Source organism: Carassius carassius, chromosome 18 (genome assembly GCF_963082965.1).
Source record: "Carassius carassius chromosome 18, fCarCar2.1, whole genome shotgun sequence".
In the NCBI taxonomy this organism is placed as follows: domain Eukaryota; kingdom Metazoa; phylum Chordata; class Actinopteri; order Cypriniformes; family Cyprinidae; genus Carassius; species Carassius carassius.
Window position 1 is genome coordinate 3,593,648 of NC_081772.1, and position 23,081 is coordinate 3,616,728.

General features: G+C 38.7%; 1 protein-coding gene across 3 annotated transcripts in view; it reads left to right on the top strand.

Moving 5' to 3' along the window:
• The window catches only part of LOC132092129 (DNA (cytosine-5)-methyltransferase 3A-like), a 58,832-nt gene that overhangs the window by 18,748 nt on the left and 17,003 nt on the right, over positions 1 to 23,081 (top strand). Inside the window, exons 1-8 of one of the 3 annotated variants that reach the window (XM_059498219.1) lie at positions 144 to 215; positions 5,408 to 5,648; positions 6,018 to 6,061; positions 7,428 to 7,577; positions 15,777 to 16,010; positions 17,079 to 17,237; positions 17,315 to 17,422; positions 17,507 to 17,663. In XM_059498219.1, the coding sequence (XP_059354202.1) occupies positions 210 to 215; positions 5,408 to 5,648; positions 6,018 to 6,061; positions 7,428 to 7,577; positions 15,777 to 16,010; positions 17,079 to 17,237; positions 17,315 to 17,422; positions 17,507 to 17,663 (1,099 nt within the window). In that variant the 5' untranslated portion in view covers positions 144 to 209. Of the gene's footprint in view, positions 1 to 143; positions 216 to 5,407; positions 5,649 to 6,017; positions 6,062 to 7,427; positions 7,578 to 9,980; positions 10,046 to 15,776; positions 16,011 to 17,078; positions 17,238 to 17,314; positions 17,423 to 17,506; positions 17,664 to 23,081 lie in introns of those variants that run through there. The other 2 variants (XM_059498218.1, XM_059498220.1) reach the window with 2 other exon arrangements.

Genomic DNA, 23,081 nt, shown 5'->3' on the forward strand with positions numbered 1-23,081 from the left:
TGTATGATTGCACTGTGTCTGTACACTTCTGCACTGGAAGCTCCTGTCACCAAGACAAATTCAATGTATGTATGAACATACTTGGCAATAAAGCTATTTCTGACTTTTGAGGAACAGGAAACTACAGTTGTAGCAGGCGGAAGTTTCAGAGACAGATTCAGTGGGAGGTAGAGAGAGAAAGACGAGGTGCTGTAGCCTGCAGGTCTCTGATGATGGTAAGTTCTCATCAATGTCTTGCTAATTGTTTTAAATGAATATCACGGTGATCATAATCACAACTATCAGGGTTTGATCTGCGAGGCTTGAGCATTAATGTGTCAAACAGAGGCTGAATGTTTGATAGGAAGGAAACATCCTCATACACGGCCAGTCAAACGTGCAGATATGCTTGAGTTTGTTTCTCTTGATCTTAAAGTGGAGGTCCAATACTATTTCATGCATTCTGACTTATGGCCCTGTATTACATCATAAAGGGCTGGGGATTCTGTAAACTTTTTGTTCCTGTTTTATTTATGTCGATGTCACAGCTTGCAGACGATCGCTATGCAAAAGTTTTGCACACTTTTTTTTTTTGATTCTTCAGCTCCGCCCATGGCATGCCTCCAGGAGCGTGACTGCTTTCGGAGGGAAACATAAAGCTGTATCTGTCTTTTATAAATCTGATAAAACTAAAGACTTTTTGGAAATATGAAGAATGTAGTAATTCTCTATAGGTACTCAAGCGTATCATGAGATTGGCAGAAGCTGTGTGTTATGTCACCTTTAAAGGGACTTTTCATTCAATTCATCAGCTTCATATACTGACCCTCGTGTCAAAATTTTAAATAGACTTTCAGCATCTGCAAATGTTAATTATTTGATAAAAATAAGAGGAATCATACAAAATGCATTGCATTTTTTATTTAGTACTGACCTGAATAAGATATTTCAGATAAAATACGTTTACATATAGTTCACAAGATAAAAGAATAGTTGAATTTATAAAAATGACACCGTTTTTTTTTATAGTTTTTTTTAGAGTCCCTTGTTTATCCTGAACCATTAAACTGCCTGCTGTTCCTCATAAAAATCCTTCAGGACCCACAAATTCTTTGGGTTTCCATTCTTTTTGGTTTTTTGAACCCTTTGCAACTATGACTGATTTTGAGATCCATCTTTTCACACTGAGGACAACTGAGGGACTTAATGCAACTGCAAAAGTTCAAACGCTCACTGATGCTGCAGAAGGACACATGATGTTTTCACACATTTGACTGATCATCTTGGTTTTCATCTCATACGTTGCGCTGTGTACTATTACGAATGTGCTGTTCAATACCTGAATATCTGTGGGTCTTAAAAGGGTCTTAATTAACCTTTACACAAAAATCAGAACAGAAAGTCTTACATTCATGAAATCATTAAACATTGCATGCACTGTAAAAATGCTTGTCTGCCATTATTTTTGTCTTGTTTTCCAGTACAAATATCTAAACAGTCAAGATACATTTACTTGAGATTCAAAATGAAGATATTAAGTCTTGTTTATATAATAATAATAATAAATATAGCTGCAAGCAGCAATTACGGGGCCAAGCACTCCAACGGCAAATTTAGGAGGTAACATGGCATGGAGGACCACATCAAATGCAACAGTGAGCAGTTACAGCAGTTTTAGGATGATTGTAATTGAAATGGCTGAAAAAGCATAAATACAACCACTAGTTAATAAGATCAAATGGCCTATCACTTTTGGCCAACAGGTGGCGCTGTTATCAAATCAATTTGGTGTACTCTGTGTGACTTGTCAATGACACACACAAAGTTTGGTGTCAATATGCCAAAGCATTGCAGAGATACAGCCTCAAGCGTCATTTTGGCATTGTGCCTCAAATTCGTCGCTGTGGTATGCAAAAACGGTTTTGTCTATCGACACAAAATCCATAAGATTTTGTCAGCACAGTCTGAAGATCATTTGATTCAAATTTGGTGAAAATCGGACCTACGGTTGATGAGGAGTTTGAAAAAGAAGCTTTTCAACATAAATCAAAATGGCGGACCGGAAGTTCAGCTTAATCTGACATATTTGATATCTATGTTGTCGGCATAAGCCAGGGAATATTTTGAGACCAGTTTTATTACAATAGGCTAATGCATTAAAAGGTTATTAGCATTTTTATAAGTGTAATTATTCATGGTTAATGAATGGTTTATTACTCTTGACCAATAGGTGGCGCTGTTACCAAATTTATGTGGCATGGTCAGAGTGAGGTGTGGATGACACATACAAAGTTTGGTGCAAATATGTCAAAGCATTGCAGAGATACAGCCTCAAATGCATTTTGGCACCCTTACATCAAATTCGTTGATGCGCTAAATGAGAACCGTTTCGTATATCGACACGAAATCCATAACTTTTTGCCAGCATGGTCTGAAGATGATCCATTTCAAAATTAGTGAAAATCGGACTAACAGTCTAGGAGGAGTTTGAAAAAGTATATTTTTAACGTTAATCAAAATGGCGGACAGGGCGTTCAGATTTCCTACTAAAAAATTGGTATGTCTATTGTCGGCAGAGCCCAAGGAATATTTTGAGATCAGTTTCATTACAATAGCCTAATGCAATCAAAAGTTATTAGCATTTTTGGAAATTTCATAATTGAAGGTTAATGAATGGTTAATTACTCTTGGCCAATAGGTGGCGCTGTTACCAAATTGATGTGGCATGGTCAGTGTGAGGTGACAATGACACATACAAAGTTTGGTGCAAATATGTCAAAGCTTTGTTGAGATACAGCCTCAAATGCATTTTGGCATCCTTCCTGCAAATTTGTTGATGCTCTAAATGAGAACCGTTTCGTATATCGACACGAAATCCATAACTTTTGGCCAGTGGCGTCTGAAGATGATCCACCTCAAATTTGGTGAAAATCGGACTAACGGTCTAGGAGGAGTTCGAAAAAGTAGATTTTCAACATTACTCAAAATAGTGGACAGGAAGTATGGCCAATTTTAGAATAATTAGATTATATGTTCTCGGCAGGTCACAAAGAATATAGGGATACCATTTTCATTTCAATAGTCTAATTTATTCAAAAGTTATTAGCATTTTTTAGATATTTCATTATAACTCTTGACCACAAGGTGGCGCTGCCACTCAACTTTTTGAGTACCTTCAGGGCATGGAGCTGAATATTTTTGTAATTATTTTCGTAATGATACGGTAATGCGTTCAAAAAATACAGCATTTTAAAACATAATTCAAAATGGCCGACGCCTAAAATGGCTGACACGGGAAAATTGGACATCATTCGACTCAACATGACCCACCGAATCTAAAAAGACCAGTTTTGTGATTTTTGGCCAAACCATTCTGAAGTTATAAGCAAAAATATACATTTTTCATATCTCCTGACCACTAGGTGGCACTGCGTCGAAACACTGCAGGTATGCTCAGGTCATGCTTATTATAACAGACACCAAGTTTGGTCTCAATACACCAAACCGTTGCTGAGATATAGCCTCACATGCATATTTGCGTGCTTTTCGTCAAATTTGTTCACGTGTTATTCGAGAATTGTTAGACGAATCAACCTGAATTCCATAACTTTTAGCCAGCATTGTCTGAAGATGGTCTGAGCCAATTTTCGTCAAATTCGGACTGTCTAGGACGAGTTCGAAAAAGTAGGTTTTTCAAACAATCGAAAATAGCGAAAAAACTAAACCTTGCAATTTTTGAATTTTGGGGTTCATTCGACTTGGCATGAGCCAAGGATTCAGAGGAATTTCCATTTTCTGGCTTACGGTTCAAAAGATATTAGCATAAAAATATTGAAATTTTGGACAAGTGGTGGCGCTAGAGAGTTGGAGTTAGGGACTTCAAATTTGCTGTAGTTAATGATGGGACTGTCCTCTATCAGTGTGCCAAATTATACAACTTTCCCACAATCGGTTCTATGGGCTGCCATAGACTTGCGGCGGAAGAAAAAAATGACGCTAACGGATACAATAGGTGCCTTGCACCTTCGGTGCTTGGCCCCTAATAATATATCATTTGAGAGTTTATGCTTACATTAAGAACAAATATCTGCTAACGGGGTCAGGAAAATGAACTTATTTTCCTATTGAAAAGGTAATTTTTCTGATGCCATTTGCAGATATTTGTTGTTTTAATAAAAAACTATCTTTGTTTTGATGAATGCAATACTACTCACATATGCATTTATCATATCAACAGACTGGTTGTATGTTATAATTAATAACAAAATTGTGAAAGTTCCGGACAAAAAGTGCCACTATAAAATGTACAGATGTCTAATAAAGCTATCATAGCCGTATCTTGATCTAAATGCACAGAAGGCTTATGGGAATTGCAGTGTTTATTCAGTAAATGAATGCTGAACACACTCCTTTGTAAACAGTTGCTCCTCTGAACGATTTGATCCATTTCATCTCCTGGATCTTTCCCTGACCATGGAGTTTTAGTTGTGTAATATATTCTGCTTCAGGCAGAAACACTCCACACAAGTACGCAAGCGCAATGAATGCTTTGATGAACGCTTGCAACCTGCTCAGTTTGCGTTTTGACCCATTTTGGATGCATGAGGTTGAGCTTTTGTGACTAGAAGCATATTATTTGAAGTCTTTATTCTATGAAATTGAGTGCAGGAAGTGTGTGCGCTTGGGTTTGAAACACCTGCCATTTATAGAGTTTCTCACCTCTTGATTAAAGCGGTTCTGAAAGAGAGTCGCCAATCAAACTAATGAAGGCACTAATGTGTGTGCGACTCCACTGATTCATATGTGCATGCAAGTGTGTTTGGCTTATATTAACTCACAGACATAAAGTTAACAGACAACGTCACGATGTAGGAACGTCCCAGCAGCCCCCAAACATTTGAGTGATTTCCTGCTTAATTTGTTCATGAATAGATTCGACATAAAATCAGCCACAACCCTGTTTGAAGAAATAATTCCTGTAAGATAAAATCATGTTTTGTCTCATTGAATATCCTGTTTCACTCAGAATTGCATCACATTATGGCAGTAAAATGGTTTTGAATGCTGTTTCATGTTGATTAAGTGTTTATAAAGAAGTAAATGCTTATGAAGCATTTGCAATGCATCTTTAAAGAGCAATGCAGAAAGCATAGACCGTGATCTTTAGCTGATCCGTGACTCCATTAGCAATAATGTTTCATTGCATCTCAATATATGTGCCTGTGCACATTTACATTAAACATAAATGTATCATGCATTTTATGATACGAAAGCCAATGATGTATAATATTACCACTAATAATTATTAAATAATTGTTATAATTAAGGATAGTAATAATTACTCTTATTTCCTCTATAACACACACATCTCACACAGGTATATTTCTGTTCATGCGCCGAGTCATTTTCTCTCTCTGTCTTCTGACAGGAGGATAGTTGTGAGCGTGTGATTGAGGGCGTGACCTGTATGAAACAGGCGGGGTGTAACGGTGAAGCAGAGAGCCCGGTTTCACAGAAAAACCTTGAGCAGAAAGACTCCTCCCCTGACTCCACCCCTGAATCCACCCACCAGAACGGCACAGACACGCCCCCCAGTGCGGAAGGAGACTCCACCCCTTCAACTCCACGGAAGAAACGAGGGCGGCGGAAACTCAAGCAGCCAGAGCTACGTGAGTCACCTGTCTATAGTTCAGTCAGCCTTATTGACTTGTGTGAAATGTGTCAGAAAATTCAATTCAGAATGCGATGAAGCAATGGCACGAGGTGCATACATTAATTCTCCATTTAGAATCATCTTTCAGGAACAATTTAGTAAATGCAGTAACACTCTTCAACTGTCAACGTTTATAAATAGCTAGCTGAATAATAAATATTTGGTTTAATGGCAGAAACATTTGACATTAGCTATATCGCCCCCTTAAGTACCTCCACATTAATGAAGGTTTGCATCAGTGTGTTGGCCAAGTATTTTCCATCTGTGCCCGTTTTTTTCTTTTAGCACCATTTTCTTCTAAATGACCTCTGTGTTTGTCTTTCAGACGTTGACGAGGACGACACCAGCAGCGACACCAGCAGAGGAGAGGTGAGGGATCAAAACACAAATTTAGTCAAAAAAACAATATAATACATTTTGAGAATCACGTTTCAAAAATGTATAGGAATAGGGCTGCATCATTTAGGCAAAGATTTAATTGCATTTTATATAATACATTTATGAAAAATTTTAGGTATTTATTTAAAAGCTCCAAGTTTGCTCTGCAGTAATTTGGCCAAGTAATTGTGGTTTATATCTCAATGTGATTATATAATTATAATCATTTTTATTATTACTAAATAAAAATACTGCTATTATAATATAAAAATAAAAAGGATTTTTAGCAAAATTATATTTACAGTACCGCAGAAAAATTCCAACCCATTTATTTATTCATTAATTTTTATTCTTTTTATTTGTTCCAAGTTTGCAAGGCTATAGGGTTGCACAATTTTGGCAAATTTGTGATTTAATTATCAATATTACTATTAAATGGTAATAAAAATATAATATTAATAAGAATTCTTATCATTATTCTTATCATTATTATTACTAAACAAAAATATGAAACAAAATAACAAATATTGCTATTATAATGTTTCACTGCGAAATAAAAAGGAGTGTTTAAGTGTGTAATATACTAATATTTCTTAATTTCTTTGCTTTCAAATGTTAAAGTATTAAGCCTTTAAAGCTTCCTGACAACAGACAGTATATAAGCGTTTCTTAATACAAGTTTGGAAAGATTGTTAGCGCACATTGAGTTCCCAAATGTTACAATTGACCCGCACTCTTAAAGCAAATTTACTGTGAAATGAGAAACTGAAATGACTGGATCATGAGCACAGTGTTGCGCTTGCCTCTGATACGTGCAGTGCATATTTTGCAACTTGAAAACCAAACTAAGTCATATCACGATTTCGTTTTATTTCGTATGCAGGACTTGCTTGGAGAACTGGTTTAAACTTAAACTATTGGGTTATCTGGAACCATTCGGGTGGTTCAGAAAGGTCTAGTTAATACATCACACAGAATTGACCATCTGTGATTGATTAATCTTTTCCCGCTCAGCGTATGAGAACATGCTGATGGAACGTTTCAGGCTGTGTTTATGTGAGAGACATAACATGCCAAAATATGTGTTAACAGGCTGTTAAACATGTTACAGGTGTTTTATTAGGGCTACGTATGCACTATAATTCACAAACAAATAAAGAATAAATAAAGTCACCTACAAACTGGTTTATGCTGCAAATCGTGGCATTTTCTTATCCATTAAATGAGTTTCGGTATCACTTCAGCACTCTTGAGCCTACAGATCACCTCAAAAACATGTAAAGGTCATGAAAGCATGTGCTCTTTGAGTCTGTTCTTCACAGTGTGCATTCACAGAGAGTGTGTGTTTGTCTTGTAGAGCGACGGGGGTCGTCTGAGGGGCCGGCAGGGCTGGGACATCAGTCTGAGGAGACGTCCCGTACCAAGAGAGACCTTCCAGGCCGGAGACCCCTACCACATCAGCCGCAGAGAGAAAGAGGAGTTGCTCGCCCGCTGGAAAAAAGAGAAGGTTAGAGAGACTCCAGAAGTACACTACAGTTATTTACACTCTATCAGAATCTTATGTAATGTTTGTTACATTGATGTTGAGTTGGGCGTCAATTGTTGTTTTTCATTACTACTATGTTATTAGCATAAGTTTATTTTAAAATACATTGATCTTGCCATGAAAATAGCCATAGATGATGGAATGGCAGTAAAAATTAACTAATAAATATATAAATGTACAGCTTATCAACAGCATTTGCGGGAAAGCCAATTAGAGCTGTGCACTTCAGGATTTTTTAAAATATTCAATATCTATATTGGAGGAAGCACTGAAGATGTGTTGATAAATGATATTCCCCTTTTACAACTTTATTTCCCCCAACCCCCAGAGAAAATACTAGAGAAGAAATATGAAAATAATTAATAATAATGACTATGTGTTGTACCTCAAGAAAAAAAATCGGAGGAAATAATTAAACGGTGAGGAAACAAATTAGCACTATTTCTAGCTCATTCAAATGCTGAAATATGGAGGTTTTTTATGTATTTGAATGAATTCTGAATTAAAAATGGTGTATTATTTGAGGAGGGTTGTGAAAATCATCCGTTTAGCAAGTGGATGAATTGGTTATATGTCACATAATGTGTGTGTTTGAATCATGTTTAGCTATCTGAAATGTATTTCTTGAAGTATTGCATGACTATTGTGCAAACATTAACAGATTTGCTTGCTTTATGAGGTAACTTGAAACAGGAAGGGTTAATAGGCGATTTTATCATGGTAGCCTTATCAGTCGGCATTTATGGAAATGCGCTCTATTTTCTACAGATCTTATCATGAAAGATTCATCTGTGCATGTTTCAATTTGATTTTAGATTTTGACCTTATAATCTTCCGAAATCATAACTCGATTTTCTGACTTCCCTCTAATGATGTATGCTGTACTGTAACCCCCACTCCTTGTGTTTATAGATTTGAAAAAATATATATTTTTATGTTTTTTTTTGTTAGTTTTTTTTTTTGCATTGCAGTATGTACTTCCACTGTAAGTGCATTAGTGTAACCACAGTTAGCTTTTTTTTTTTTTTTTTTAAGCAACAAGTCAAAATAATTTTCTGTTGTAATGGATGTTATGCCACAAACGCTTGTGTTGAATCCAGAACATTCCTTTAGAGACAAAGAGGGAATGTGTTCAGTGGCTGCTGTTGAAGTTTGATACGAGTTGAGTTAAGGACGTATGGAAAACTCACATCGTTCAGTCAGACCTGCTGAATGATACAAATGAGTGTGTTTATAAGGAATGGAAAAACTATTTAGTACAATGTTGAGTGGTATGTGTATTCAAATGGGGTTTTTGCAGTGGATGCTATAGAAAAAAAGAACCTTAAGAACCCTAAAGAACCTTTCAGTGAACAGTTCTAAAAAGAATCACTTTTTTCTAAATGTGAAGAACAGTTTAGAATTCTAAAGAACCCTTTATTTATGAAAAAAAAAAACCTTTTGTGGACTGGAAACGTTCCATGGATGTTTAAGGTTACTCATGGAGCCATCAATACCACTTTGTTTTAAAGAGTGTATTATTTTTAGCTCGGTTTTCATCATGTTATGGTGGCCTGATAATGGGTAATATTAGTTCAAAAGCTCAAAACAGCTCAAAACAAAGTTTGTCTGAATGAGGGTTTTGTGTGATGAAGCATAAAAGCGTGTGTTTATCCGGGGCCTCGGGGGTTTTCAGGGGCTGCCGTGTCCTCGGCTCACCCAGCGAGGGCTGTTTCTCTTGGGTCGCAGAGATCCCGCCCACTGCAGCCTCTGGATCTCATCAAACTCTGGCGAAGCGCTGCTATGGCGCTTCACAAAGACCTGATTACAACTGTGTGCGTGTGTGTGTGTGTGTTTGAGAGAATCACACATGGTGTGTGATGCAGGCTAGTTTATGAAGACACTATAAAGGATGGTGTAATTATTTGTAATAGTGTTTTCTTTTAAATTTGCTTAAGGAGTTTCCTCTGTGTGTGTGTGTGTGTGTGTGTGTGTGTGTTGCTCTCTATTTCATTCATTCTAAGGATTTAAATTGTGGCTTAATTGAACCTTTCCATGTTTCTCAGTAACAATGACAGTCAAAATGTCTAGGAAAATCCTTCCCGGTGAAGAAAGTCATTACCTATTCTCAGTCATTACCCCCCCCCCACCCCGACACACACACACACACACACACGCACACACTCATATTTCTCTCTTTTCTCTGGTCGGCGCTTTTCGCTCTCGTTTAGCATCTCGTTTTATGGCGGATGCCCTTCTGGTCCCTATATATGCAAACACTCTGTGACCAATCAGCACGGAGTCATGTGACTCGCAATTCCCAAACAAAGACATTGTGTGTGTGTGTCTCCCCCCTTTCTGTTTTAAAAGTGTCTTTTAGCCTGAGAAAACACATGCACACACACAGCTACCTGAGCGGGACTGCTGATCAGACACAGCGGAGTGTGTGGGTACGTGTGCACTGTGTGGAAAAGACACATTTACTGATGTCTCTGTGTATGTGTGTGTGTGTGTGTGTGTGTGTGTGTGTGTGTATGTAACAGAGAATGAAGGTAGAAAATGCTGATTTGGCTGTTTGCATTTATGTGTGTGTATACTATATACTGCCTATTATTTAAAAAAAACAATAGCATGTGCAGTGCTATTGGAATAAAGGTTTTAAAAACATTTTTAAAACCTTAAGAACCTTATAAAGAACCACTATAAAGAACCTTTTATGTCTTGGAAAGTTTCCATGGATGTTAAAGGATCTTTATGGAACCTTTAAAGCCAATAAAGACCCTTTATTTTTAGGGATGTAGCACTGATAGATATTTTAAACTGTACTGTTATATGCTAAATAATGACTTAAGTATATTATCTAGCATGCTGCTATGTTTATTTTGAATGTAATTTTGCATATAATCATACATTTTGGCAGTCAGATCAAATAATGTGTCAAGATGTCAAAAATCTATTCATTTCACAATAGATATGGAAGGTCAAGTCGAACATGTTGCATTGTAAGATATGGCATGCTTTTGTATACTGTGTACTTGTACTGTGTACTGACGGATGTGGTAGTAAAAATTGCATACTGCGTACAGTATATAAACTGCATACTTAAGAAACAGTATTAGTAGTATCCCATCCTGAACAGAGAGAGAGAGAGGTTGTGTGTTATTGGACTTGAGTGAAATATAGATCTGTATACACTGGTTGCATGGTTTTGTTTGTACTGTGGTATTATAATGTTATTTACATACATGCTTCTTCTTTATATTTACTATAGAGGTTGGATGGTGTTTATCAGGCTGCATTGTGATTTAGAACAATTACTTGCTCACATACAATGTTACATGTTATAAATGTTATTGTACAACAATGAAGGTTGGTCCTCTTTATATCAAAGAAAGAAATCACATTCTATTGAATACTGTAAAGGCATTGCTGAGTATGCTTCCAAGTTACATTGCTAGTCTTTTATACTTGCGTAGAAAGAAATATATCACCAGATCATCAAACGGGATTCAATTAGAAGAACCTGGGGTATATTCAGAGTATGGAAAATAAGCTTTCTCTTACTGTGCTTCTTGGTGGTGGAATGAATTTTCAATAAAAATGTATTGCAGTGTGTAATGAATAAACCTCAAGGGACCTTCCTTCCTGGAAAAATCATATATATATAAATTTTGGTTACCTCGTTATATTGGATTGAGTAAGTTAGAAATATACGCATATTTTTATAAAAACCTTCAAAATTGTGGGGTCAGTAAGATTTTATTTTTATATTCTTTGAAAGAAATTACTACTTTTATTCAGCAAGGATGCCTCAAAGTGATCAAAAGTGACAGAAAAAAACATTTAGAATGTTATAATGTTGTAATTAAATACTAAATATTAAAATTTTAATTAAATGTTGTTCTTAAATATTACATAATAAATTACATTTTAAATAAATTACATGACATAATAAATTTAATTTTAAAGTGTTTTCAAATAAACAATTTTTATTTTAAATTGTACAAATTTCACAATATTACTATTTTAACTGTATTTTTTTTTTTTTTTGTTAATGCAACCTGTAAGCACAAGAGAATTCTTACAGAAACATTAAAAACTCTAACTGACCCCAAACTGTGTTTGATAAATTATATGAATGCTTTACGAAAAGGAGTGAAGTTTGTATAGAAATGAGCCTGAGAGATTTTAGGGTCACGGTGAGGTCAGAGTCAGAGGTCGTTCATGATCATAAAGCTCTCAGTTCTTGAAACTTGTCATAAAGTTAAGGGTCGTCGCAGAGGCCGAGGGGTCAGAGGGCGCATTCAGGTCAAACTGGGAGACGATCTCACACTACGTGAGAAGACTGGAAACAGTTTCTATGTATCGGCACATAGAAACACTGTCGCCATTTATAACATGCCAATGAAGTGAACTACAGCAGGAAATTAGTAAATCTGTAAAGACTGCATTTCCCAGGGTGCACTGGGCCATTTGCCAAAGAGATGCTGGGTAACCACCAACACAACCACTATAACGTCATGGAGACACAGCTAGAAGAGAATAGACAATCTGATTCAAACAGTAAATCTGTTCCAAAACCTAGTGAGCTGCCAATTTAGGCAGTATTTCAAGATGGTTTCCGTTTCGAATGAAGAAAAGGTTCCAAAAAGTTATGCTGCCTTCTAAAATTTTGGCCAAATTCTAAGGCAGCATCGCATGTATTCATCATGAATGATGCACTCCCAGAATGCATTGCTCATTGAACATTTCTGATTAAAAAAACAGATTAATTTAATTGAAAATGGGTTCTTTTGACCAATATTTGTATGTGTTATGTGTTTAACACAATCATAATTGTGTTATGTTGCAACATGCTAATGCCAAACTCTTTTATCAGAAACGATTCAAGAAGACAGAACAATCACATAAAAATGGATAAAAGAAATCATAATGCTCAATATGACTTAAAGCCATGACTTTGTAATAGAGACGTAAAATTATTATTGCATTGTCAGATGTTATTGCTGATTTGAATCCAAATCAGGAGTCTCTCTGCTTTTCAAGGCTGCATTTATTTGATCAAAAATACAGTGAAAAGAGTAACATTGTGAAACATTACAATTTCAAATAACTGTTTTCTATTTTAATATATTGAAATATTTAATGCATTGCTGTTATACTAAGCTGTATTTTCAGCATCATTACTCCAGTCTTCAGTGTCACATGATCCTTCAGAAATCATTCTAATATGCTGATTTGCTGCCAAATAACTTTTATTATTATTATCATCAATGCTGAAAAACAGTTATGCTGCTTCATATTTTTGTGAAAACGATGATACTTTTTGGCAGGATTCCTTATTAAATCAAAAGTTAAAAAGAGCAGAATTTATTTGAAATATATTTTTAACAGTATGTGACACTTTTGATCAATTAAATGCATCTTTGCTAAATAAAGATATTGATTTCTTTAAAAAAAGAAATAAATAACAGTGAGATTGCTCACTTGTGTTTGAGTATGTGTGTGTGATAATGTTCTTGAACTTGAAAATTGTAAAGCTAACTACAAGTCTGTAATCAGCACAACAGACGCCAATAACATGACATACATTTGCATATGTGGTGATTTATTTATTTGAGCTTTGTGTTTAGCTTGCTAAATTATTTGCATTCTGTTTAAACCTGTATTTAGCACTGAGCACTGGAGACGGATGTCCATCTTCTGTTTCCATCCCTCATGTGATATGTATGACTGCAGTGAGTTTATGTGTCTCCACTGACCCGTCAAACAAGCCTGTCTTCTGTATTTTACATGTGATTAGCTGCTCTGCGGTTGGCCGTTTAGTGGGGTTGAAGGTCATATGAGGCACTTGTGATCTTCCTGCAAAAGGTCACACAAGAGAAACTAACAGCTGCTTGAAGGAATCAAGGTTTCACGGTCTTACAGTACATACAGTAGTAACAAAAGAAGCCGAAGCATTGAAAATGAAACTGTGCAAATGTCAGGAACATCGTGTACCCTTGTGAAAAACTACACTTTAGAATATACTTTTATTAAGGAAATATACTTGGACATCACTTCTATTGAAACATGTGTCATGCATTTAAATAAATTTATAATTACACATTTTTAATGATAAAGTTGCAGTTGAGTACATTTGAAATGTAATACCGAATAACATACTACAGTCCAAGTACTTTAGATGTGCTTTAGTATGTTAATCATCAAAAGAAGAAATTTACTTTTTTGTACTCTTTTGTACATTCTGTGTGTGGTGCATGCCATGGCAAAACTCAGCACTGGGCAGTTACTAGGGTCTTTTTAAATGTTTTAACAATTATTTAGGATTTTTAAGAATGTATTAAAACTTGGCTAATCACTGGTAGCATGTAGCTATTCACTGCTAACATGTGTAGCATTTTGGAAGTCCTGTTTGCCAGCATGAGTCAAAAGAACCAAGTTCCATGTCTGTATGATGTTCTGATGATGAGATATTGCTAAATGGTTGCTAAGGGTACTTAGTTTGGTTGTTAGGTATTGGTTTGGCAATTATGCTTGCTAGTATGAACAATATAAACCAACTCGCATTCTCTAGAGCCCCTTTCACACTGCCATTCCGGCAAATACACGGGTAAAGTGTTACGGCAATTGTTCCCGGGTCGCTATATTGTGCACTTTCACACTGCCAGTGATTCCCCTGGACGTGGTTGCTTTCACACAGAAGGCGACCCGGCAATGTTCCGGCAATATGCCGGGTCCGACGTGCAGTGTGAAAGGGGCTTATGACATTCAGATTTGAAGAGCACGGCCAGAAGGTTTCCATGGCAAAACTTAGAGACTGGATGTGTGTCACACTAGAGCCAATCCCTGTGTCTATATGATATTCTGGTGCTGAGATGAGGTTTATTTATGCTGCCAAATGGCTGCTAGGTTACTGTAAATGGTTGTTAGGGTGTTGCTAGACAGTTACTAGGGTGAAAACAATAGACTGAATGTCTGACCGACTCAAAAGAGCAGAACCCTGTGTCTCTATAATGTTTTCCAAATGTTAATAAAGTTAATAAACACTTAATAAAGACTGGCTAGTGGAAGCTGTTCAAGAGATGTTGTTTGTAACTTTCCTTTCCTGCAGGCAGCGGTGCTGGATCTGTAATGTTGTATTCGGAGTCATGTGAATCTTGTTGACATCGTGGTCTCATCGGATACTGTAGATGTCTCCTGCCAAATCCACAGCATTGCTTCAAATCTGCACATAATGAATCTTGACTAGACATATACACTGCCACTGAAAAAGTTTGGGGTCAGTAAGATGTTTTTGAAAGAAATTAATACTTTTATTCAGCGAGGATGCATTAAATTGATAAAAAATTACAATAAAGATTTAAATTGTTTCGAAAGACTTTTTATTCATTAATGAATCCTGAAAAAAAATGCATCACGGTTTCATCTGTTTTCTTGAGCAGCAAATCAGCATATTAAAATGATTTCTAAAGTATTGTGTGACACTTACGATTGGAGTAATGATGCTGAAAATTCAATAAAAAATTAAACAATATAATATTTCTCGGTTTAGCTGTTTTAACTGTTTTTGATCAAATAAATGCAGCCTTGGTGAGCAGAAGAGACTTCTTTCTCACATTAAAAAATGTACTGACCGCAGGCTTTTGAATGCTAGTCTAACTCCACGTGATGAAGATGTGATCCACTCAGAATCATATGTTTGCACTTAAATTTATACATTTAGCAGATGCTTTTATCCAGTGCAGTTTGTCAAAGAGCCAACAACGTTCATGATCCACAGTGCCAGGACTATTATTAGATTTTGTATATGGAATATGAATGAAGCGGTTCTATGAACAGTCTGAACTGTTGGATTGCTACAATCCATGTAAACAAACATCAAACACTGACTTTTCTGCCAGGATGCCAATAATTCTTGAGGGTTTAGAAGTCTAATACACCGAGAGACACATCCTGTCTCGTGTTAACTCAGAGTTTGTCCTCATATGTCAGTAAAAACTTGCAGGCTCCATTTCCACAGCGATTTCAAATCCATATTTACCTGAACACACACTAGGTTGTTGTCTTACTGGAAAAAATATGTTTCTGCTTGAGCAATATTAGTAAAAATCCCTGTGAGACCCTGTGTGTTTGTGTCTGTATTTCACCTCGGTGTTTGTGTGCCTCCGTGTCTTTAAGGAGGATAAGGCCCAACTGGTGACCATCATGAGTGACATAATGGACAACCAATCAACTGTCAGCTCTCAAAAGGAGGGGGAGGAGCCAGCCATCAATCTCCTATCCATGCCCACAACTCAGCAGCAGCACACTGACCCCGCCTCCCCAACGGTCGCCACGACGCCTGAGCCGCCTCCTGTCGCCTGCGGCAACAAAGTGATGGCGAGATCCTCAGAGATGAATCTGGAGTATGAGGTGAATCCCTGTCCTGAAGGATCACTCCTAAAAATAATGTCTCTTCATGGGTTTAAATACTGTACACGTTTGTATTCTATGACTTGACATGAGTTATTTTTGTTTTTATTAGATAAGCAAGATTAACTAATATTTAAAACAAAATTAAAAGTAGATTAATTTAAAGTTGTACATTTTCCATTTAACATCTGAAGCTAAGGCTGTTCAACTTTTCTGTTGAATTAACTGTTAAACATTTCTAACTTTTTTTATTTTTTAGATAAATTAATAAAAAAAATAATGATAAATCTTTTTTAAATTTTTAAAACACACACAAATGTTTTTTTTCCCCCAATTTGTGTGGTTTCGTGTTTCAATCTTTATTGCCAGTGCAGTTCCAGAGCTAATACATGCAAACTGATGTAGATGGCTGCATTTATCAGGATAATCTCAAGTTTAGGTTAAAAAGCTGCCATTAAACAAGCAGTGTTTAAAAATATACTTCAGTTGTTGATTCTACATTAATTTCAGGATTTAATGTTTCATGCTAAACAGTACTGTTAGAAATTAAATAATATTGACTATTTACTATTATTTTATGCGTAATGATTGAATTTAATGCACATGAATTAAAATTAATATTGTGTTTCACTAATAATATATATATATTATTATAATATATATATTATATATTATAATATAATAATTTTTACAATATTAATTAATTGTAAATTTAAATTAAAGAAAAAATATTGCGATTAATCACAGAAAACTGTACAATAAATTGATTACAATTGATTAATTTAAATTTTTCTTATTAATTTGCAGTCCTGCTGCAAACCTCATAGAAAATTATAAAAATTAAAACTTAAATATAGTTTGACTTCCTGAGCTTGATTATTAGTTTTAAGGTTATGCAGCTGCTTTTTTTCAGTGATTATTTGCTGAAAAAGAAGAATAACTTATGAATGACTTATAATTCCAGGCTTTATTTTGTTCCCTTACAGCACGTTAGATTCAGCTATGTGCCTCTTCTTGTCCTTTAACTTTCACTGACACTGAAGCTGATGTTTCTGTGGGCTTCCTCAGGACGGCCGTGGGTTCGGGATCGGAGAGCTGGTCTGGGGGAAGCTGCGGGGATTCTCCTGGTGGCCCGGCCGGATCGTGTCGTGGTGGATGACAAGCCGCAGTCGTGCCGCTGAAGGCACCCGCTGGGTCATGTGGTTTGGAGATGGCAAATTCTCAGTGGTGAGTCTTCTGACCAATCAGGATCCTTCATGAGTGCTGATAACAGACATTATAATGAACATCCTCTTCTCTTTCAGGTGTGTGTGGAAAAGCTGTTGCCCTTGAGTACATTTTGCACGTCTTTTCATCAGCCCACCTACAACAAACAGCCCATGTACAGAAAAGCCATCTATGAAGTTTTACAGGCAAGTCATGATATTTCTCTATCGTGTGTTGTTGTATACGTCTGTGTGCATTTTCTCATGTTGTTTATGTGGATCTCTGTTCAGACGGCGAGTATGCGTGCCGGGAAACCGTTCCCTGCGTGTGCGTCCACTGATGACTCGGACTCAGGGAACAGTGTTGAAGTGCAGACGCAGCAGATGATTGATTGGGCCAACTCTGGGTTCCTCCCTTCTGGTGCCAGAGGCCTGGAGCCGCCACCAGGTACTGAATCGAACAAACTCACAACCACCTGCCCAGATTAAAGTTTTGTTATTTCAGAAACCATTTTTTATTAAATAACAAGTTTTAAGCAATACACTAAGTAGACATTCAAAAGGCCCTTTTTACCACCGCATGTACCGCCGCCGTGGCGGTATAAAGTGCATTTGCAGCCTTTGACCGCTGAGTGGCGCTTTAACCACAAGTTATCAAACAAGCGCATCAAAGCACATTTTCGCTAATAGACGTCAGTTTTGCCTCACTGATGTGTTAGATTTGATGGCTTCAGTCAGGGAAAATGAAAGAAAAACACTGTAGTTAAAATATTTAATATATTTAATATTTAATATCCACAGACGAAAGTTTGGTACTTATGAAGTAATGTGCATTTCTTAGAATGAATTCAAGCAGGATAAATGTCAAGCCTGTGCTTGTGCTTATATTTTCTCTAAGCTACATGGTATTAAACCATATTTTAGATTTGACACATTTAAAAGGTGTGTAGTATTATTTATATTATATTAATTATGCGTTATATTATTCAAAAGAAATTGTGGTTTACTTTGCATCGAAGCATTAAAAGTGGTAGCCTATTTTAGGGGGGTAGGCTACATGGATTAATATGCAAAATGTCAATATTTTCATATATTATGCCTATATTTTAATTTACATTTTCAATATAAATATATTTTTTCCTTTAATAAAACAACATGCATTTTTGTTATTCGTTACCTGTCCTTTAACTTATTGGGGAAAAAACATTTGTCTGTAAACTGATTAAGACATTGTTGCATGTTTAAACTTGAAGCACTGTATAATTTCGTTCCCATTATTTATGCCTAATTAGCCTAAAACAAGAAACGAATAAAATTAAACCTGCACGATTAAATCTTTGAAACTCTAATAAATGGATGGATTAATAAACTGTCCTCACGATTAAACTCAAGTTCTCTCATTGTAATCAACAAAATTCACACAATGTAAAAAATAGCTTTAGTAATTGACAACTTAAGTATTTTAAAGGGAGCCTTCTTTACTTGCTTTTAAAGTTGGGCAATATCATATGGCCTAAAAAAAAAATCCCAGATTGTTTTTTTATTTTAGAACCCCCCCTATAAGAACACCTCCTGGAGTTCCCAGAAGGGCCTACCTGCTGATTGTAATCATCAATAAGTGAGTGATCCAGTATGTCCATAGCAGGTACCCAACTCCTCTCCTCCGGACCGTAACCTTCCCAGTCCACCAAGTACTGGAATCCTCGTCCGCTCCGTCTCGAGTCCAGAATACGATTAACCGAATAGGTCGGTTCCCCATCTACGAGACGCGGCGGCGGGGAAACCGGGGTAGGCGGATTAATACATGAATTAAACACGGGTTTAATTTTGGACACATGGAAGGCGGGATGTATCCTCCTGTACGCTCCTTGTACGTAATGATCTTGGTGATAGTAAACGGCCAATGAATTTGGGAGCTAATTTGTTAGAAACGGCACGGAGAGGAATATTGTTCGTAGAAAGCCACACCCTTTGACCCACGATGTAAACGGGAGGCTTTGACTGGTGGCGATCGGCCTTGGCCTTAGTGCGCTCCCGCATCCGGAGCAGAGTCTCACGGGCTCTGATCCAGGTGCGGTGGCACCTCTGGACAAATGCGTGAGCGGAGGGGACCACGACTTCCGATTCCAGACTAGGAAAAGCTGGTGGCTGGTAACCTCAGCTGCACTGAAACGGAGAGAGGCCCGTGGCTGACACTGGTAACGAATTGTGGACGTACTCCACCATAGAGAGTTGTTGGCTCCAGGAAGAAGGATTCTTGGAGACCAAACATCGCAACGTTCTCTCTAAATCTTGGTTGGCCCGTTCAGACTGCCCGTTACTCTGGGGATGATAACCCGAAGACAGACTAACCGTCGCTCCTAGCAATTTACAAAATTCCTTCCAAAATTTGGATATAAATTGGGATCCCCTGTCAGAAACCACGTCTACCGGGAGGCCATGTAACCGAAAGACGTGATCTAGGACAGTGACCGCTGTCTCCTTGGCTGTAGGTAATTTGGGCAAGGGAATGAAATGTGCCGCCTTCGAGAACCGGTCCACTTCGGTCAAAACGACCATCATGCCATTAGAGGGCGGTAACAAAATCTAGTGCGATATGTGACCAGCGTCTCGAAAGGGACAGACAGCGGTTGAAGAAGCCCATCAGGAGGCCGGTTAGATAACTTTAGACACCAGAATCGTTGTTTAACTAACCCCTTGGTTCGGCTTATCCCTGGATGACAAGCAACGTTAGAGCAGTGACCCCACTGAATAACTTCGGACCGTAACTCTTCCGGCACAAATAAACGATTCGGTGGGCAACCGGGCGGAGGCGTTACCCCTTCTAAGGCCGTCTTGACCTTCGATTCGACCTCCCATACGAGTGCTGAGACAACTTTTCTCAGGTCAAATACATTTGGGAGTCACCGGGCGGGCGGAGGGATCAAAAAGACGTGACAAAGAATCGGGTTTGACATTCTTGGAATCCAGGCGATACGACAGAGTAAAATCAAAACAGCCGAAAAAAAGTGCCCACCGAGCCTGCCTGGAATTGAGTCTTTTGGCAGTTCTAATGTACTCTAAAGTCTTGTGATCGGTCCAAACAATGAAAGGTACCCCTGACCCTTCCAACCAGTGATGCCACTCCTCTAAAGCTAATTTGACGGCCAACAATTCTCTGTTACCAATGTCATAATTGCGTTCAGCAGGAGATAAACGATGAGAGAAAAATGCGCAGGGATGCATCTTATCGTCCGAGGCAGCACGTTGGGAAAGAACTGCTCCTACCCCCACCTCTGATGCGTCGACCTCCACCACGAACTGCCGTGTGGGATCAGGGGCTACAAGGATGGGAGCCGAAATGAAGCGGCTCTTGAGGTTGGTAAATGCAGTCTCGGCTGCATCCGACCACCTGAACGGAGTACTGGGGGAGGTCAAGGCCGTCAGAGGTGAGACTAGTTGGCTTAAATTACGAATGAAACGTCGATAAAAATTGGCGAACCCCAGAAACCGCTGTAGGGCCTTACGGAAATTTGGAGATGGCCAATCTATCACAGCCTTAACCTTGTCAGGATCCATACGTATTCCCTCGGACGAGACGATATACCCTAGGAAGGGGACAGACTGTGCATGGAATACGCATTTCTCCGCCTTGACAAAAAGCCCATTCTCGAGTAATCTCTGGAGCACTCGTCTGACGTGTTGAACATGTTCCTGGAGAGATGAAGAAAAAATCAGTATGTCATCCAGGTAAACATATATAAACTGATCTACCATGTCTCTCAACACGTCATTAACGAATGCTTGGAAAACCCCTGGCGAGTTGGAGAGCCCGAACAACATCACCAAATATTCAAAGTGCCCTGTAGGGGTGTTAAAGGCGGTTTTCCATTCACCCCACTTCTTGATGCGGACCAAATGATAAGCATTACGTAAATCCAATTTTGTGAATACGGATGCTCCCTGTAACCTCTCGAAAGCTGAAGACATCAATGGTAACGGATAGGTGTTCTTTATCGTGATGTTGTTCAGCTCTCGGTAGTCAATACAAGGTTGCAAAGAACCATCCTTTTTACCCACAAAAAAGAATCCCGCCCCCGCTGGAGAAGAGGAAGGGCGGATGAACCTCGATGCCAAGGAATCAGAAATGTATTTCTCCATGGCCTCCCTCTCCGGAATAGAAAGAGAGTAAAGCTTGCCTTTAGGCGGAGATCAGGATCCATACGTATTCCCTCGGACGAGACGATATACCCTAGGAAGGGGACAGACTGTGCATGGAATACGCATTTCTCCGCCTTGACAAAAAGCCCATTCTCGAGTAATCTCTGGAGCACTCGTCTGACGTGTTGAACATGTTCCTGGAGAGATGAAGAAAAAATCAGTATGTCATCCAGGTAAACATATATAAACTGATCTACCATGTCTCTCAACACGTCATTAACGAATGCTTGGAAAACCCCTGGCGAGTTGGAGAGCCCGAACAACATCACCAAATATTCAAAGTCCCCTGTAGGGGTGTTAAAGGCGGTTTTCCATTCACCCCACTTCCTGATGCGGACCAAATGATAAGCATTACGTAAATCCAATTTTGTGAATACGGATGCTCCCTGTAACCTCTCGAAAGCTGAAGACATCAATGGTAACGGATAGGTGTTCTTTATCGTGATGTTGTTCAGCTCTCGGTAGTCAATACAAGGTTGCAAAGAACCATCCTTCTTACCCACAAAAAAGAATCCCGCCCCCGCTGGAGAAGAGGAAGGGCGGATGAACCTCGATGCCAAGGAATCAGAAATGTATTTCTCCATGGCCTCCCTCTCCGGAATAGAAAGAGAGTAAAGCTTGCCTTTAGGCGGAGACTTACCTGGCACTAAATCTATAGCACAGTCGTAGGGACCATGCGGAGGAAGAGAAGCAGCACGGGACTTACTAAACACCTCCTTCAGGTCCAAGTACTCTACGGGCACGTTTGATAACACCATGGTCTCTTTCTGAAAGACAGAAACAGGCACAACAGGACAAGCAGAAACCAGACAAGACTCATGACAACTTTCACTCCACAAGGTGAGTGTGTTGGAACCCCAATCCACTTGTGGATTATGTTTGATTAACCAGGGGTGACCTAAAACAATGGGAGCTACAGGGGAGTCCATGAGGTAAAAGGATATGGTTTAACTGTGGTTGCCTGAGGTAAGCAGAGTTATGGGTTCAGTGTAGTGGGTGACTTGTGGCAGTTCCTGGCCATTGAGTGTGGTGACATGAATGGGATGAGACACAGGAAGGACTGGAAGGTTCAGGTGACGTGCAAGGAGAAAGTCAATGAAATTACCTTTGGCCCCAGAGTCCAGAAGGGCGTGACAGTCGTGAGTGTGGTTCTCCCACTGCAGTTTCACCGGAAGGAGAGTCAATGATGTGGTTGAGGACATCCCGGCGGAGATCTCACCCGATAGTAGCCTCAAACTTACTACCGACCTGGCTCTTTTTACCGGGCAGGAATGGATAGAATTCTCCGAGCCACCGCAATATAAGCATAGTCCTTGGGACCTCCGCCGCTCTCTCTCCCTCCGGGAAAGCCGAGCTCTACCCACCTGCATGGGTTCGTGATCGTAGACGGGACCGACCATGTATCTCGACTCGAGCGGCCCCTTTCCTGAAAGACATAATGGCGTGTAGGACTGACTTGTCTACCCAGGCGGTTAATCCGAGCGTCCACCCGGAGTGCCAGGTCGAATAGGCTGTTGAGCGCTGGGGGCAGCTCGAGGAGGTAGATTTCATTCTGAACATGGTCGGCCAGCCCATGCAGGAATCGATCCCACTGCGCCGCCTCGTTCCACTGGTACGCGGCCGCCAGGGTGCGGAACTGAATGGAATAGTCCGCCACTGATGATTT